Below are 19,376 nucleotides of genomic sequence, written 5' to 3'. Positions count from 1 at the left end.
TTTAGAGTGTACATGTAGATATTTTTATATGTATAGGTAGGTACCTACTAGTTGAATATACATCTCGTATGAGTGAATAGGTACTTACCTGCAAGCTTAGAATCTAAACCAAGCATGAAGACAGCCAGTAGATACAACGACCACCAAGACTGCATATTTTCTTCTACGGTTAAGGCTGCGTTGTGAAGCTGCAACAATAAGAAGATACTTTGGTAATGTTATCCAAGTAAGAATAAAATGAAATAGATATATGGTGACTGAACGGGTAAAAAGAGAGAAACAAGAGTTAATTATGATGGAGTTATTAATAAGTATTAAAGCTTCAAGTTTAATTCCAGAGTATTTTTCACACTTTTTTTACTAATTTACTATGTAATTAGTTCATAGTAAGAAAAACAAAAACAATTTATTTTTGAATGACTGATATATTTATTTTTTATTTGTATGCCGTACTCGAAAATTTTAAAAATAGAAGCTTATATTTTACGCCACAAACCATAAAAAAGCCTGAGGCGGGCTCAAAGCTCACAATGTAGAAAATACACCGTCAGTATATTTGCAAGCTCGGCAATTAGGAGCCGTGTGTGATGTCACGACACGTGGAAAGCTATTCGGGTCCCTTCCGCACGACAATTTTGCGATTCGATCAGTCAATAATGATTCCCCACATATCTATATGACAGCCATCTTTGTACCACGTATCGCCATTACACTGGAGTGCCGACCGAAAATGTATAAAATGAGTGCGGATGCGATCGCGCACCGGTAACTACTTTTCCGCACAAGTGTGATAATGCTTGAGAAAAATTCGAGGCGTAGTATATACCTAACGGTAGTGTGAAAACGGTGACCGCCATATTGAAACTTGTGTCGTTATGGGTAGCGATTTTAAATAGCTGGTATGTGCTTGCACGTCGAGGGATGGAATAAAACCTTTTACAGGTTGACTTTGATAAGTTTTATACTTCTATTTGCTCTTAGTGGTTGTTTAAGGAAGTTTTAATAACGATAGGTCTATAATTTGGCCAAAAAATAAACGGCACGCTTCATCTCTCGATTCTTATTACCGTATCTGTGTCAAATCAAAATGCATTTGATAATCTTCTATATGTGGTTCAATGTAAATATGAGTTAATTGAACAAGGTTTTTAATACTGATACTAACTTTAATTGCTACATAAAACTTAATTTTACAATACTAAACTACTCATTAATGAGATTCTAATGAATCCATATTCAATGGGGTTTTGTGTTTCTCTGTGTTTTTATTTTAGTTCAATTATATATGAACTTGTAAAAAAGTTGAATACCAAGTATATTAAATAAATATTGTATACCTAAATAACTCTCTATGTTGTTTTAAATATTGAATTATGCGCTTAAATATCAGCCAAGACAAATTTTAACACTTCTATTTTTTTTTATGTGTCCAAGAATAATAAAATATATATCGAGATTGGTTACGGAACTCTATTAACGGCTTCCTCGTTTCATGTTGTAAAATAACAGATGGATAACGGAGCCTCCGAATATAATCAGGGTATTAAACACGATAAAAATTTACTGCATGACAGCGGTATCAAGGCATAATCCGGGGTTCGATTGGGAATGTTCCAATAATTTTTAAAATCACAGCGAATTCGGGGTTATACTTGTACGGACCCGTGATTTATATGGGTGCAGAGTTTTGAATTTGTATTACTTCGGTGGATTAGGCTACACCTGCGGAGTCCCTTGAGAGTATTACCCGTATTGGGATCTTGAAGCGTAAGTAAATAAATACCAGAGCCATACAATTTAAGATATCTTTTGTTACTTAAGTACTAGCACAGTAGCACATAATTTTGTTCACTGACAATAAGTTTACATACAACGTAAACTAGTAATTGTTTCACTTAAGTACATCAGTCCTGCACCCTTACTTATTTTATATTTAATTCTGATATTTCTTAAAAATTGTGATTTTTTGCGTAATTGATCCACGTAAATCTGCATTGATCTACATAAATAAGCAATCGTGCATTTTTGATATATATGATTCCTTGACAGTAAAAGCCTGTTGCATCGTATGTTACATTTATTAATCCACCGACATGTATTAAACTGGCAAATAATTTTTTTATTCCATTTAAAACTCAAAAGTTACGGACATCAGAATAGTAAGTTACTACTATATTTTCCACTACATTGATGTACATTGTCTTAGAGCGGGTCTCAGAGCTCCGAGAACAACTTGGACGTGGAAACTAAGTTTACAAACGCCGTCGGAAATTTCATACCGACCGGTAAACTTGTTGTAACTACGTACCTTGCTTCTGTATAGGGATTTCAAATAAAGTTAACTATCTGTAACTCTTTTGTTTTATTTTATCATGAGTTTTCTACCAATAATATTTTGAGTACATTTAACCACTACTTAGTTAACAATGAACATACAATTAAATAAATCATTATAAAAAATGTTTCAAATTCATATTGAATTTGTTCCATATGCTTAACTAGCTAGTATCATCGTTTATTTACCTATATAATATATTTAAGTATACTGTATCTCTAAGAAACATTACATACTTAAAAAATGTTTTTATTCACAGCGCAAAATCTAATTTTATTTTAAATCGGGTTAAATAATTTGTGAATAAATGATCAAAATGCTTTACGCAATACTATAAAATTTTTATAACACTTTAAACTCTCGCGTTTTGTACACATATTCAATTACACAAACGGGTCTACCGCGATATAACAATGAAATTATATCGCGGTAGACCCGTTTGTGTAATTGAATATGTATAAAATTTTTGTCACTAATAGAGCCAGAAAAGGTCAATTCTGATTTCACCCGGTATTAATCAACCGGTACGAATGGAGGTCCAAGGGGGAGGCCTATGTTCAGCAGTGGACGTCTTATGGCTGAGATGATGATGATGATGATGATTAATCATAAAATAGGTATAATTTTAAACGTTAACTGTAAATGTTTGGATAAGTAAAAAGCAAGCGGCCCGCATGAATGGAAATGATTAAGTTAATAACAATCTGTTTACCCACTTCGTTAAAGCCAGAACTTTTTAAACACTCTGCAAATAAAAGAAGAAATGTAGTCGGATATTTATCAAATGACCTTAATTTGATCGTTAATCAACAAGGCGTTGTTGGCCTCAGTAAAGAGCACGGGTACACTGCAGACTACATTATACAGGATGGTCTGTAATTCGAAGTATTTATTGAAAGGCGTTGTTTTTAGTCCAGCGGATCCATTGTTACGTATTATATTTTATTTTATTAGTAGATTTTAACATTTTTAAATATATTTATTTACACGTTTTTACAAATTCATGATGTCTCATATAATGGGAGACTTTCAGTTATCGTCTCTGGATTTCGTTAAAATAATTTGCAAAAACTAAAATGTTTAAATGTCTATACTTACCTGTTGCAATAATTTTAATCTATAAAAATATAGCTCTCTATATTTTTTTAGGTATGTAAGATAGTAAGAATTTCGAGTGTAATCCCAATTTTGACCCGAGACATTTTTTGTGTCATAATTTTATACGGTATTCATCGTGAGTTCAGCCAACAACAGAGTTACGATAGGCTTCAGCTATAAATGTATACTGAAACCTAGTTACCGTACGACTTTTTACATTGAGAATTTCCAATTGAATAGCGTTTGTAATTCTATAATGGACGATTATAAAGGATCATTTCATTCAACAGTGTCATGATTGTGTGATTGATTAATACACAAAACTGATAAAAAAAATGGCATGACATTCCCTCAGTATTCCTATGAGACAAATATACCAAAAGAGAGAGAAGTTCTTTGAGAGTATGTACCATGTGCATTTCAAATCCTATCCTAGCAAAAATTTGTACGCTTAACGGAAACGCGCACTGAAAGAGTGAAACAACCATTAAAATAAAGAGTGACGGCCGAACAACCTCGGTTCTATAAACTATAAACTTTGAATTTGCCCTGTATTGTTTTTTTGACAGTGGCAACTCTCCCGCAGTGTAGGCGCACTTTAACGAAACGCGTTTAATTTAACGGCGAACGTGTTAAACTCTAGTTAACTAAGTTAAAGTTTCCGGAACTGATATTTGTACTTCTATTAGTTCTGCGGCCACTCACGGCTTTGGAAAGAATGGAATGACGCTAATTACTAAAGAATTTGCCGCTTCGGTTTGAGAAAAAAGGAAAATAATGACTTACTGCGCATCGTAAGTCACGTAAGTATTTTAAGCTTATAATTTATAATGTAGGTATTCTTGTTAAGTTCTGTAAGTATTTCAGTTATTGTTAAGCAACTGCTGTTAAGTCGTGCCCTAAAATATTTTTAGAACAATATCTATGAAGAAAATTTAATTTACATGGCACAACCGGACTGTTAAAAGAGAACTTTCTGTTAAAATGAAAATGTGACATGTTAACGATAAATACATAAAAACAAAAATATCCATGCATATTAAGATAACAAGTAAAAATATTATGTAAAAAAATTAACACAACTCTAATCTACGTATATACTTATTATAAACACCTAATACGAGTATAATAATCTTTTTTCGTAATATTTAAAACTAGAATAACAACTAAATGTAAAAAAAAAACAAAATAACGCAAACAAACACTTACCTCATTCCATTTTCTAACTATCCATGCCGGTTAATATTTAATCCCCACAGCAAAGTTTGCGCGTGATAAGTTCGGTCCCGCAGGAGCGTGGCACGGCGGCGCGCGACCCGAGCACGCCACACACTGACGGCGATTGTTCATTCAGACCTCCGCTCCGCCGTTATTCTTACGCAGCTGGGTCGAGGATATGAAGCCAATGGAAACAGTCTTAAGAAACTTGAGGGTTTCTGTAAGTTGGCGCACAATGGAAATTTTTATGTCGATTGTCACTGAATTTATGGGAAGCTCGTTTTAAAAAAGGGCTGTTCAAAAGGTTTTTTGTATAAAAATTAAAAATGCTTCGATGTAAGTAAAATATAGTAGGTACACAATTAAACGATAACAATGCACAATGATTTCACCATAAAATATACTTAGCTGGATACCTTATCTTGTGCAAAGTTTGCAAACCCTCGAAATGCTCAAGATTCCACAATTATGGCATCTTTCGCGTGCTCGTATAGTGTTTAAATGATTCGGAAGTAACCTACTTTTATTTAATGTATACTTTTTTATTTACCTGCTAGAAACTTATTAAAACAAGAAAAAATATTTTAGTAAACGTTTGGCTAAAGATCTTAACACCACTTAACACCACCTGTTAAACGAATATGACAATAGTGCGCAAATATAAATTCACTGAGCGCAATATAACTCACACAAATACACATCGTTATAGCACACCTTTTATACAGTCACCATCAGATATATCGGAGCGGCGAAGGTGCGCAAAAAATTCTACACACGTACTTTATCGTCTTGACAATAAAGGCGTGTTCAGATATTTGTGAGCATCTTGACCGCTCAGATATATCTGATGGCGACTGTACCTTATCTTACAAAGCTACTCAATAAATAGACTTAATCACGTACTTACCACTCAGAATGAACTATACATATTAACATTATTCTCCTTTTTGTTACACACTACGTCGATCATCGGAAAAATTACTCTAATAATTCCCGCTGGTATAATGAGGCATCGAAATATAATTTTCCTGACCCAGGCTATATTTATGAGGTAACTAACTTAATGAAACGGAGATAGAATAATTAGCCACTTGCGCTAATTTCCAAAGTTATTAATTGAGGCGTTAGAAAGGCCGTCATCTGGTCGGCCACGGCAATGGCGGCTATCTCCGGCTATGTATGCTTCTAAATGACTTCTTTTGATTATGATGCTTTGCCTAACAAAGCTTCAGTAAAGCGTTTTACATCATTGATTGTCTTATTGTTACTGTAAAAATAAGGGTGTAGCCAACTTATTCAAAAATATGTCCCATAGTTCTTAATTCGCTGACATAAGAGCTATGGAACATATTTTTGAGATGATTTGTGCACCCATATTTTTACACTTGATTGTACCTATATGTTATGGAAGTTTTAGTCCTCAGTTTTACGGTCCGGCAGGTATCTATATTCAAGAAACTTAACACAAACAACGTTATACAACTTAATAATAAACTTTAAATAAAAAGGATGATACATTTATTTTTTAACGAACGAAATGAAACTGCGACACTATAATAATTAGTTGGGTATATAAGGTTTAGGCTTTTTTAGGTGGAGCGGGTGGGCAGTTGTAGCCCTCATGGAATTCTCTGTAATAAGTCCAAGGCGACTGCAGCTGGAAACTGCGATTTTCCTGGGCAAACTCTACCGGCTCATACACAATCTTCTTCAATTCGTCATCGTAACGAACCTCTGTATACCCTACCAGGGGAAAATCTTTTCGCAACGGGTGTCCTGTAAACCCATAGTCGGTTAAAATTCTTCTCAAGTCCGGGTGATGCGTAAAGATAACGCCAAACATATCGTATGTTTCTCTTTCAAACCAATTAACGCCGCGCCATATTTCGTACGCTGAATGTAGAGGCGTCAATTCATCCGTGTAAGTTTTGACTCTCGCCTTTGTTGCAAATCGGAAGCTTCGGAGCATGTAAGCTACTTCAAATCTGTACACACGCGAAGGAACATCCACAGCAGTAACTAATGAACATTGACTAAAACAGGCATTTTGGTGATAAGCCATGAAGCTCAAGACACAAAACATACCTTCGGGAGCTACAAGAATTTCAAGCTCATCTGTATGTGTCATCTGAATCTTCTGAACAAATTTCGGTAAACACGCAGCAACGTATAAGCCGAATTCATAAAGCCTTTGCCTGGCTGCGTTGTTATGTTTCCTAAGGGTCCAAGCTTTGACATCGATGGGCTGCAAAGCAAATCCTTTCTCTAACTGCACCCTATCACTGCTTACATCTTTCTCTGCGCATGGATCCTTGCTTTTACAGGGATCATTCCCCTTGTCACAATCATCGTTTAATTTAATGTTTGTTACGCGGAGTGAACGTTTAAAAACATGTGCTATTGTATTTTTAACTAAAGAGGATAAAATTCTATTCATTTTAATATTAGTGAGTTTAGTGACAACTAAATTTGACAGTACGACTTTGTTAATTTTTCTAATACAAAGTATAAGACTCGTAAAAGTCATAAATAAGGATTTATGCAATCATTTTTACTACAAAAAAAAAATGTCATGACACTGTCAAATACGTAATAACTATCTTATCTCTAACATTAATTTTTCATTTAAAATTTAATGTTGTTTAATGGCTAAGTGCCCTGGCAGCAAAAGCCAATCTCTTAATTAATAATTACATTAAATACTTTCTTTCTCTTATTTTGTTGTTAAAAAGTAAGAAAGAACGAGGATTTGATCGATCGATAAGTAAGTATAATTTCATTGTAATTTGATATTTTCACAAAATTTTGTCACATTCATTACCTACCTACTTATGTTTGGTGTCCACCTTTCGAAGACAACTGCCGCTGCATTACTGTTGCCATTACCGCTGCAAAAGTAAAATGTAGTTGGCGTCGGCAGCAACAGCTGTCTTTTTCTACCTTGCCCGGAACGGGCGGGGGACGGGAGTGATAAAAAAAAAACAATATTAATAACATGTTTGTGCTCATAGCTTTAACAAAGAAATATTTAATCATTCTAATATAAATTAAATGAAAACCTTTAAACTACCTATATATAATATACCGGGTGTGGCCGTTAAATTAAACTGTAGGCTGTACTCCTCATATTGACCAACATTTATTCAGCGACTTTTAAAAATAACTCGTGGTTTGATTTTTAATACACTCTAAAGTTTATTCTAAGACGCAATGTATTGCGAATTTGGTTATGTTTAAGGCGTGACAAGCAACGTCAATCACAATGATATGGCGTGGCGATGGCGTCCATTGAAGATAATATTTATTTTGTATGAAAAATAGAGAGTCAAAATACTTCATAAAAGTTGTAGAACAAAAGTGTCACCGTTTGAGGAGTACAATCTATGTTTTAATTATTTGCTCATGTTACAGGCCACACCTGGTATATGTTACCAGTTGCGAGATAAAACATTAATATTCGCTAGGATTATGTCGGTTTTGATTAGAGAAGTAGCCTGGTAGCGGCGCACCGCTCCCTGCGGCCGGAAAGAAAGATTTACTCAAGTTTTCAGCTGCCCAAAGCAACCAGTTTTAATTTTTGAATATTTAAACGGGGGAGCTGAAACGGGCCAAGCGGAAAGGTACCTATAATAAATCTTCTGAACCAACTTTGAAAGAATGGTTGAACTCTATGGTAATAGTAAAATCCCATGAGGCTATTTGCAACTCTTGAAACTATTTGAACTTATAAGAGCTATAAACATGAGGCTTAATGTTTTTAACCATCTCTTTTTAAGTAAGAAAAAAAATGTACCTACTGAAGTAAAGAGGGCACTCAATCTTGCCCCGTGTTGACGTTTAGCTACTTTGGTAGCTACTTAGCTAAGTTGCTCATTACATTACATCATTATAAGTCCGAATGCACTTACAGGACAGGATATCAACAAAAATATAAATCAATAAGTTATTAAATATATGGTAATGAATAGTTATCTACTACTCCAAGCTTATTTTATAAACTATTAATTGCTACTTTACATCATCTACAATGCTTATGGTTCTCTTGATTAGTTGAAAATTACTAGGTATATATCTGAAATCACTACACCTTATCAAACAAAGTCCCCCGCCGCGTCTGTCTGTTTGTGTGTTTATATATTTATTCGCGATAAACTCAAAAACTACTGACCTGATTTTCATGCGTTTTTCATCTATCAATAGAGTGATTCTTGAGTAAGGTTTATGTGTTTAATTTGTTACCCGAAACCAGGGCGGGTCGCTAGTAGATTTTATATTCTAACTCACGCACAATTAAAAGTACAGTCAAATGAAAACGTTACCCATTTATCATTTACAGTCTCATACATAAAACGGAGGCCGGGCTGCACTTGATTCACTGTTTCCCACCATCCAACTCCAGATTGTGCCCGCAACACCGCAACTTCCGGCTTCCGGTGGCTGCTCGCGCCTGCGCGCTGACAGACGGCATAGCAACTGCCTCTTGAATTATTAAAAAAAATTTTTTCAGCGCAGAATACTAGTAGAAAAGGTAAATGTTCTAAGTGCGATTTTCCGGTATATACTTACGAAACAATTGTATTCCGGATATTTGAGAGGCGTGCGCGTAAAGTGACATAACTACTTATACATCCATACCTATATGAAAAAAAAGACTTGCATAAAGACCTTAATCTGACCTTTACTTCAACAAAGTCATTTCAATTATTTACTCAATATTCACGAAGTTACTTTTTAATCAATGCCATAGAATTTATTCTAATTTGAGGAATTAAGTTATAAAAGTTTTGAATGTAAGGTGCAGGGGCCAATTTCGAGTGCGGGATAATTTCAACTAATATTTGATATTATTAACTAGAGTGCCATACTCGTATAATATGTTCAGATAGCGAAAAAGATGTGTTGTGTGTGACTCTAATTAATAATGTTAAACATGGGAGATACTTCGATTAGTTGAAATCGAAATGGACCCCCTGCACCTTACCATAGTTTTATGTAAGAGATCTGGGAGCCACAACTTCATTTTAAATGTTTATAAATTATATCTGGTATTTTTTTATTCCTACTTTCCAAAATATATCCAGACACACCTACTAGGAACATGCCTAGATCTTAAACAAAGATCTATACTTGGATAGCGTAGGTTAATGCGTAAAGGTAATGCGTAGGTTAAGCTTCGGTGTTTTTAACACCGAAGCTTAACCTACGCATTACTTCCACTAGAGTTTGAGATTGTATACTATCTATCAAAGACAAGCCAGTAATAAAGACTGTTGATCTCCGTAGAAAATCGCATGTTTGTATAAAAATCTACAGTGGCGGCGCTAAGGAAAAATATTGGCGCCAGTGACGCCTAGCGCTGTGTTCAGTAGGAACTGATGAGCAGCGCCATCTATTGCTTAGAATTGCTGTGTGGTAACGCACGTGTCTTTGAGTAGAGATTAACAGTATTGACTACATACTGGTCTCTGGTTCTATCTAGGTAAGATGGAGTCTTGCGGGACACATGTCGAAACTTGGAGGGCGAAGTTCCTTCGAACGAAGCGTGGAGCCTTGTTCGCCTTGTACCGCTCTCCGCCTACCCTTAGGTTTAAAATCTTCATAATTTATAAGACAAGACGAAAGTTTTATTATTGTTAAGATCTGAAGTAATTAAGCCCCAATAGGCACAAAGTTGTTTTTGTTACGAATTATGGATGACGCATGTGTTTATGTTTATGTTTATGGTCGGGGCATGACTAAAATGGGGTGTTCAACGGTTCATTTGTGGTGGAAATAATTATGTTGTTTATACTTGTAAACAAGAAAGTAGGTATTTTTAAACGGAGTACTCTCCAATAAACAATTTCAGTATTAGGTAAATAACACCAATTATTCATTTATTTTAGTGCTGGTGATTTTTACTTAGGTATTTATTTATACTTTATTGCACACAAAGTAATAATTACAAATGGCGGACTGAATGCCTTAAGGCATACTATGCAGGCTTATTAGGAAGTATGTATTTTTGTATATAAATAGGGGCTAACGCAAAGAGTAATACCGGGTGTGGCCTGTAATACGAGCAAAAAACTAAACTGTAGGCTGTACTCCTCATACTGACCAACATTTGTCCAGCAACTTTTAAAAATAACTTGTGGTTTGATTTTTAATACACTTTAAAGTTTATTCTAAGACGCAATGTATTGCGAATTTTGTTATATTTAAGGCGTGGCGATGGCGTCCATTGAAGATAATATTTATTTTGTATGAAAAATAGGGAGTCTAATAAGTTCATAATTTTTAAAAGTTGTTGAACAAAAGTGTCACCGTTTGAGGAGTACAATCTATGTTTTAATTATTTGCTCATGTTACAGGCCACACCCGGTATAATGTATAGGACAGGCTAACGTCGGTACTTAATATGTGTACAATGACTATGCCTTGTTTTAAATAGAAATAAATATGGATTCGATCCCTGTAAATTTTATTTCTTCTTCCTTCTTCCTTGTCGTATCCTCATGGCTGAGGGACGTGACGAATGTGGACACTTTTCACCAGCGCTCTCCAAGCCCAGCCCATGCTCATCAATGCAGCTCATGCTCTTGGGCCCAGTGCATGCTAGCCTGCAATGTGGCGTTTGTCTCTGACGTTATTCTGTCCGCCCAACGCGTGGCCATACGTGGAAATTTTATTTACACAATTAAAAATTTAGCTTATGACCTCAGTGAAAACATGACAGTAATTTAACAAACAGTGGCGGTAGTATGCAACATTTTAATCGAGTAAATTAGTTGTCTGCATATTTGCGTCTAATAATCTGTCACTAATAGGTTACACGCCTACTATTTATATTGCAGGCTTAATCTTCTGATTGGTGAGCTGCGCCTTCAGCTCCGGCAGACCCTCGCCGGTGAGGGGCGCCGCTTCGAGAATGGTTGGCGGTCTCGGGAGCTCCGCGAGCAACCGACGGCTCTGCAGCATCAGCAGGGCCTCGTTCCGCATCTGCCGGTAAGCCAAGTCCATCTTGCTTAGCACTAGGATGAACTGAAAGCAAGTTAAACGTAGTTTTATCCTCTAGCCGCCCAGAGACCTAGGTATAAAAAGTTCTCCTGCTCCATTCTAATTTGAACTTTGTGTTGACAAACTCAAAATTTCATTTTGCTTGGCAAGGTTTGACGTATGGGCAGCTAGTTGTTATTAATGTTATTATGTTATTAAGCTTGCGTTGAGTGTGATTTAGGATTTTATTAAGTTTGTATCAGATATATCGGAGCAGCCAAAGTGCTCACAAATATCTGAACACGCCTCTATTGTCAAGGCGTTAGAGTGCGTAATCTAATATTTGTGAGCACTTTGGCCGTTCCGTTATATTCATCAATAGATGTGGTATATCTGATGGCGACTGTACATATACAGGGTGGAAAGATAATTCGGGCCCCGGAGGAAAACTACCTTAAATCCTTATGCTGGCTCATTTTACTTAAAGGAGACATTCCTTTATTTTTAAAAAGAAACAAAACTGCATTCAGAAAACTTTTTTCTTTTTTTTATTAAATTTTGCTTGTCTAAAAAATCTTGAGTAATAAATATTAGATTTTATGGATATTTTGTACGACAGACGAGTGTAAGTCCTTATGTTTGTTGGAGAAATGTTATCATTAACATTAACTGTATCGACTAGTGTAATAAAATTCATCATCATCATCATTTCAGCCTATTTACGTCCCACTGCTGAGCACAGGCCTCCTCTCATGCGCGAGAGGGCTTGAGCTATAGTCCCTACGCTAGCCCAATGCGGATTGGGGACTTCACATACATGAATTTCTTCGCAGATGTATGCAGGTTTCCTCACGATGTTTTCCTTCACCGAAAAGCTAGTGGTAAATATCAAATGATATTTCGTACATAAGTTCCGAAAAACTCATTGGTACGAGCCAGGATTTGAACCCGCGGCCTCCGGATTGAAAGTAAGACGTCATATCCACTCGGCCACCACTGCTTCTGTAATAAAATTGCGAGTGTTTATTTTTTAGTCGGTTCGAGTCCCGGGCAACGCAAGCCAGTTTTAGAAAATCTTTGAAATCAGTTTTGTTTCTTTTTAAAAATAAAGGAATGTTTCCTTTAAGTAAAATGAGCCAGCTTAAGGATTTGAGGTAGTTTCCCTCCAGGGCCCGACTTATCTTTCCACACTGTATATAACGTGCATATGTAGGTATGTACATATATGTAACACGCGTTTTGGGATGCTATGCTCTCAAAATTACCGTTTGCCAGGCTCCATAAACTTAAGTTTATTCTGTCAATTCCACTTTTCTGTCTCATTTGCAGATGAGATTTTATTCATAATTATATGTATATATAAAGGTAATAACTACAAATAATGAATATTATTAACCTTAGCGTGTTTGAGACAGGGTTCGGCCAATAATGTATATAGCATGAGAGCTGCCGCCGATATCTGACACAGATTAGACGTGTCCACTACGAATATTACCTGAAAAATAAGTTAAATTTAATGAAATCAGTTTTCACACACCTAACCAGTACGTATTGGAGACCTTGGATTGTTAAAAAAAAATTATTAGTACCTATTGTATTCTATAAAAGTGTGTACCTACCGTAAAAGGAGGACTTAAGAAAAATGTAAGGGTGCTTTACTTATTTGATTTATAACAAAAAACAAACAACATATATGTATTTGTTTTCTTATGTATCACCAAATTCGATTAAAAATAAGTAAAATGGGACATTAGAATATGACCATATTCTAATGACCCATTTTACTACTCTGTACAGTCAAATAAATATCGACACGGTTATACTGCAAAAAATATTTATACACCACCTTAATGTATGAGCAATAAGGTCGTGATGTTTAATACTTTGACTGCACCAGAAATAATGTTACCTTTTCAACTCCATCCAAATAATTATTCCATAGTGACGCCATCTCTCCGCCGACTTCCCTTATACTTAATGTTTGTTTTTTCCCACTCTTATTAATGTAGTGTATATCATAAATATTGGTTCCTATAGTGGGTACGGGACTATAAGTATTGTCAATACCTTCGGCTTCTTGTAATCTTTTCAACAAAGTCGTTTTACCCGAACCTGTTGGACCAAGGCAAATAACACTAATACGTGGCTCTTGGTCGTCCACTACAGGACGAAGAGCGTTTTTATTCATAATTATTTCTGTTATTTAAACTTGTTTTCACTATAGTCCGGTATATACTAAAGTAGCGCGTTATGTCAATAGAGGTTCGCCGTATGTTTGCTAAGCAACGAAAATGTTTCTCAAACAATTTAAGAGATGGCGCCACTTGACATAAATAAAATAAGCAAGTGTGTCGTGAGATCAAAACAATGTAACTTAGGAGCTACGAATGCCTACAACGTTTATAACATTTAAAGAAAAGAATAAAAGACGGTAATTTTAATAAGAAAATGAACTGTGGGAAAGACATACCTGTTATGTTATTTTCCGAAAATCATTAAATTTTAATGTTTTGTGTAAGAGTGATTTAGTACGCACATTATTTATATTATTTATCATCCTGTTCCTATTATTCGTAGGATCTCATGATTGTTCAACATTTTTCGCAATGAATGAATGTACCTAATTCAACCATTCTCAAGGAAGATAGGTGCGAGACTTTTTTGGAAAAAATATGTTTAGAAGCAAAGTAAAATACGAGTATAATATTGAATAGGTATAATAAATGTATTTTATGATTCAATGGATAGTAAAAATATCCTTTAAAGCATTTTTAATTTAATAACTATAACAATTACAGAGTACTAACAGCTAGATTGACCAATGATGTGCACCTTCTGCTGTCGCGACTTTTATAGATACGACTGTAAAAATAATAAGGCACTGGTTTCGATGGTAAAACAAAATGTAATGTCAGTAATAAACAGACAAAAATAGTATCAAAAAAACATAGACAATAAAACGTATATTTATATAAAAAGGTTGTGTGTTGCACATTCTCCCCTTTTTTAGAGAGAGACGAGGACCTTCGCTAGTTTTCTCAGGGGTCTGCGCAACACGCCAACGGCGGTAACAACATCCGCCACTCTTGTTATCCCGTCTCTACCAGGGTAAAGGGCGGTAACGCGACCCTTGGGCCACGAGCCTCTTGGTAGGTTAGGATCGCAAACTATCACAATATCGCCTACTGCGACATTAGGCGGCGACCCTCCCCCCGTACGTGGCGCCAAGTAGGGCAGGTATTCCTTTACCCAGCGCTGCCAGAAATGGTCAGCCAGTCTCACCGCCTTGCGCCACTTGCTTGGACTAAGGAGATCCGCCTCGGTCACGGTAGCGGGTATGGGGCGGCCAGGTGGAGATGTGAGTATGAAGTGGGCCGGTGTTAGAGCCTCTTCAGCTTCGGGATCAAGCGACACATGCGTAAGCGGACGCGTATTTACTAGGGCTTCAGCCTCCGCCAATAGTGTGCTTAAAACTTCGTCTGAGGGAGCCTGTTCTCTGAGGGTCACTTTTAAAGCTTCTTTAACACTGCGAACTAACCGCTCCCACGCCCCACCCATAAAAGGTGCTGCGGGAGGAATGAACCGCCAATTGATTGATTCGTTGGCGGCAAAATCTTCAACAGAGTCACCGTAAAGAGCTCGTAACTCCCTGTTTGCCCCAACAAAGGCTGTTCCGTTGTCTGACCAGATCTCATGTGGTGTTCCTCGACGAGAAATAAAACGGCGTAGACACATTATGGCTGCGTCCGTCGATAAACTGTGTACCACTTCAAGATGTACGGCGCGGATGACGAGGCACGTAAATAGGGCAACGTAGCGCTTCTCCCTTCTTCGACCAACCGAAACAAGTATGGGTCCAAAGTAGTCCAGGCCGACGAAAGAGAACGGTCTTTGATGATGAGCCAAACGAGCCTCCGGTAGATCTCCCATCGGTGGTTGGAAAGTTCTGGCACGGTGAAGTTTGCAAAACTGGCAGTCATGGGCCACTACACGGACAGCATTTCTAAGGCCTAAAATCCAAAATCTTTGGTGGAGGTCGTTCAAGACTTTTTCTTTGTTCGCATGACCAGCTTTTTGATGATATCTGGCTATTAGTAGGCGTACTGCTGGATGTTTCCCGTCTAAAATCAGCGGTCGTTTAACTTCATCGGTGACGCCTGGTGCTGCGACTATACGACTGGACATTCGAAGTTGTTCGTTGTCATCTATGAAGGGGGACAGTGTGAAAAGGCGGCTGCTTCGTGGCAACGGGTCTCGATTTTTTATCCGCAAAATATCCTCTTTGAAGGAATCCAGTTGGCTTTGCCGCAAAATATGGCGCTCGGCAAGGCGTAAATCGGTCGTGGTTATTCTTGGTAGGATGTTAGGGGGATTAGAGGTACCAGGAGAGGATGTGCAACTTGGATGGAAGGAACATAAGAGTCCTTCAAGACGAGGAAGATTGAAGTTAACGTCTCGTCTTCTTATACTACGCATTCGCAATAGTGATATGAATTGATGCGCTTTTGCCGTTGCTCGCACCATTCTCAGCCATGAGCTGAATCGACTTGGATCCGCAGAGACTGGTGCGGGCAGATCAGTCTCGGTGATAAGATGAATGATATTTTTATACTCTTCGCGGCCTAGTCCGCTGACATCAATTTGAGGTTCAGCGGGCCAGTCCGAGGAAAAGAGAAAGGTAGGCCCTGAGATCCAGCGAGATTCTGGAGAGAGCACAAAACGTTTGACACGTGTGGCATCATCGGCTACGTTTAGGTCGCTCGGCACCCAATGCCACTCGCTGATGTTAGTAAGCTCCAGTATCTCGCCAACTCTATGAGATACAAAGGGTTTAAGGGTGCGCGCATCACTGCGAAGCCAACCCAGCGCAGTCATTGAGTCGCACCAGAAAACACGTCTCATTGGCTTCAGTCGATGGGATTCGCATATCGACGTGGCAAGACGCGCGGCCATTAGAGCACCTTGAAGTTCTAAACGAGGAATGGAGACAGGCCTAATTGGGGACACGCGGGCTTTACTGCAGATGAGGGAGAGCCCTACATCGCCATTTACATAAAGAAAGCGCCAATAGGCCACAGCGGCGAATGCGGACTCACTTGCATCCGAAAACACGTGCAATTGGCACTCTACTACCTCGAGATCGCTCAAGTTATAGCGGCGTGGTATCCGTAAACTGGAAGTGGAGATCAGGTCTTGAAACCATAACTTCCACGCGGCGCTATCACATTGAGAAAGCTCTTGGTCCCAGTTCAAACCCTTGCGCCAAGCGTCTTGAAACATAATACGACCACGAACGACGATTGGTGCAAGGATCCCTAGCGGGTCATAAATTCTCATTACGTGCATTAGAACCTCTCGCTTTGTTAGCTTCTCTGGCAACGCGGTATCTTTCCTAATACCAGTATTAAAACCAATCAGGTCGTTTCCGGGTTGCCAGATAAGACCTAGCGTGCGAACCGGCGTAGCCAGACGACCTAATTCAACGTCAACATTATTAGAGTGAGGGACCTCAAGCAATGATTCTTTAGGTAACAACGAAAGCGCACTAGGGTTATTCGACGTCCAGCCGCGCATTTCAAAACCGGCGTGAGCGTGTACGGTGTAAATATCGGCTGCCAGCTTGGCAGCCTTGCCGACGTCGTCTAAGCTAGTAATGCAATCGTCCATGTAATGGTCGTCGATGATTACTCGAGCCGCGTCAGGGTAAGTTTCCTGCCATTCTAAAGCATTTTTATTTTTTATGTGTATGGCAGTAAATGGGCTCGACGCGGCGCCAAAAATCATGGATGACATGCGGTACGTTCTAATCGGTTCACCCGGGGTATCTCGCCACAAAAACCTTTGCGCGTCTCTATCTCTTTCAATAATTTTGATCTGCGGAAACATTTCACGAATGTCAGCATTTAAAGCGATGGCACCCTCACGAAAACGCATCAGAACACCCAGCAAAGGTTGCAAAAGATCAGGGCCAGTCAATAACAAAGAGTTTAATGACTTGCCGTGAGATTTTGCAGCCGCGTCGTGTACCGTTCGCAATTTATTGGGTTTATTTGGATTAATCACGCCAAAGTGCGGTAGATACCAAACGGGACGTCCAGGAGCAGGGCGAGAAAAACATTGTTCAGCGTATTCTTTGGATAACATGTCATGAATATTGCGACGATAACGTTCAGCATAGCAAGGATCTTTAATCATTTTCTTTTCTAAGCTGAGGAATCTGGACAGTGCTAACTTGTAACTGTCAGGAATGTCCAGATTATCAGCCTTCCATAGTAATCCTACCTCAAAACGACCACCCGGCAGACGGTGAGCTGTGCTCTCTAGTACTTGTATGGCACGCTCATCATCAGCGTTGCGGGCCTCTTTTTTCGATATACCAATTGAATCGATCTTAAATTGCTCCCTAATAAGTCGCTCTACAGTAAAATAATCGCTATCGGAGTCAAGTTCGCTTACTGCGATATGATTGACAACGTCAACCCGTTTAGTCTTGCTGCAACCGAAACCAAACAAAACCCAGCCAAGAGCTGTTAAAATAGCTGCAGGTTGTGTCCTGGTTCCTTTGCGCACGTCTTTAGCGAACGATAAATGCCAATTGTCAAGTCCTATAATCAGCATGGGCTTTATGTCCCCGTAGCAAAATTCACCGGCTATATCAGCTAAATAAGGGTACTTACGCACACTATCTTGATGCGCACACTGCCGCGCAGCACCTAAACTATTAGTCGATCTAGCCTTTTTAATAGAGTGAACTTCGGTTGAATGACGACCCTGTATATTAAAATTGACATACTGCACTTTAACGTCCTTGCTTAAACCAAGTACGCAATCTACGTGAATTACCCTATCGGAGGTTTTCGCGCCAATTCGTGAAGTAATTTCAGAGTCAATATACGTGCCTGAGGACCCATCGTCCAATAACGCGAATGTGTCAACGCTACCAGAGGGTCCAGAGACAGTGACGGCAACTATTTTTAACAACGGCCGTTCAGAAGGCACTTTGGGTAATGAAGAGGTCGCATGCGTCAGAATATCGTATTCCGAGTCGTCAGGTAGTGGAGCTGCAGCGGACGCGTCGGGCAGGCTGCCGGCCGGGGGCGCGGTCACGCCAGACGTCGATGGCACTTGCTCGTCGTCGTCGTCGTCGTCGGCGGTGCCGTCGTTGTCCTCCACGTCGATGTGCGCAGTAACGACACGTTCAAATTTAGACCCGTGTAACAAATTATGATGACGCATTTCGCAACCTTCTACGCTACATACTTTTTTCATACATGAAGTTTTGTTCTTATGGAAACCTTTTTTCAAACACCTATGACATATTTTATTCTTTTTGATAAATTGCCACCTATCATTTATTGACAGTTTGACAAACTTGTCACAATCAGATAAGTCATGGTTTTGTTTGCATAATGAACAATTATTACCAGAATCATTAGTATTTACTGATGTTGGAATGCTACCGGACGAATGATTATTTTCAGCAATAACGTTTACTCTGTCCCTACTACCGATCGGCCGGGAATTTAGGGCCGGCGCATAGTCAACTGCGCCTCCAAATCGGCATTGCAGGTCGACTTCGCGCGAGAGGAAATCGGCAAACATTTCAATTTTTGAAGCGTTACCATTGCACGAATGAGCATAATCTAACCACCGTGGACGCAGCAGCGCAGGCAGCTTGCTCCATAGTGCTTGAAACAGCTCAGGCGAGCGTAAATGGTCGGGCTTATTTAACATGCGGATAACCTCT

At 38.4% G+C, this 19,376-nt stretch overlaps 4 protein-coding genes across 4 annotated transcripts in view; all 4 read right to left on the bottom strand.

Annotated features, from left to right (window-relative positions):
• LOC134680090 (lachesin-like) overlaps positions 1–4,803 on the bottom strand; it is a 32,280-nt gene extending 27,477 nt beyond the window's left edge. The window contains exons 1-2 of the mRNA XM_063539130.1: positions 4,643–4,803; positions 89–188 (exon numbers count right to left, since the gene is read on the bottom strand). Of these exons, the coding sequence (XP_063395200.1) occupies positions 89–155 (67 nt within the window). The 5' untranslated portion in view covers positions 156–188; positions 4,643–4,803. The remainder of the gene's footprint in view (positions 1–88; positions 189–4,642) is intronic.
• Positions 4,804–6,188: 1,385 nt separating this feature from the next.
• LOC134680524 (NADH dehydrogenase [ubiquinone] iron-sulfur protein 3, mitochondrial-like) lies at positions 6,189–7,096 on the bottom strand. The gene has a single exon (XM_063539647.1). It carries the CDS (start codon positions 7,086–7,088, stop codon positions 6,231–6,233), a length of 858 nt encoding a protein of 285 aa, XP_063395717.1. The 5' UTR covers positions 7,089–7,096; the 3' UTR covers positions 6,189–6,230.
• Positions 7,097–11,476: 4,380 nt separating this feature from the next.
• On the bottom strand, positions 11,477–13,851 carry LOC134680265 (ADP-ribosylation factor-like protein 16). The gene is made up of 3 exons (XM_063539360.1): positions 13,539–13,851; positions 13,026–13,124; positions 11,477–11,674 (listed from the first exon to the last, which is right to left on the bottom strand). The coding sequence occupies exons 1-3, from the start codon at positions 13,815–13,817 to the stop codon at positions 11,477–11,479; spliced, it is 576 nt and encodes a 191-aa protein (XP_063395430.1). The 5' UTR covers positions 13,818–13,851.
• Positions 13,852–14,635: 784 nt separating this feature from the next.
• LOC134680439 (uncharacterized) lies at positions 14,636–18,865 on the bottom strand. The gene has a single exon (XM_063539570.1). It carries the CDS (start codon positions 18,863–18,865, stop codon positions 14,636–14,638), a length of 4,230 nt encoding a protein of 1,409 aa, XP_063395640.1.
• Positions 18,866–19,376: the final 511 nt, after the last annotated feature.

This window comes from Cydia fagiglandana, chromosome 3 (genome assembly GCF_963556715.1).
Source record: "Cydia fagiglandana chromosome 3, ilCydFagi1.1, whole genome shotgun sequence".
NCBI classification, from domain to species: domain Eukaryota; kingdom Metazoa; phylum Arthropoda; class Insecta; order Lepidoptera; family Tortricidae; genus Cydia; species Cydia fagiglandana.
The sequence above is the reverse complement of the archived record's forward strand: the minus strand, read 5'-3'. Positions and strand labels throughout refer to the sequence as shown.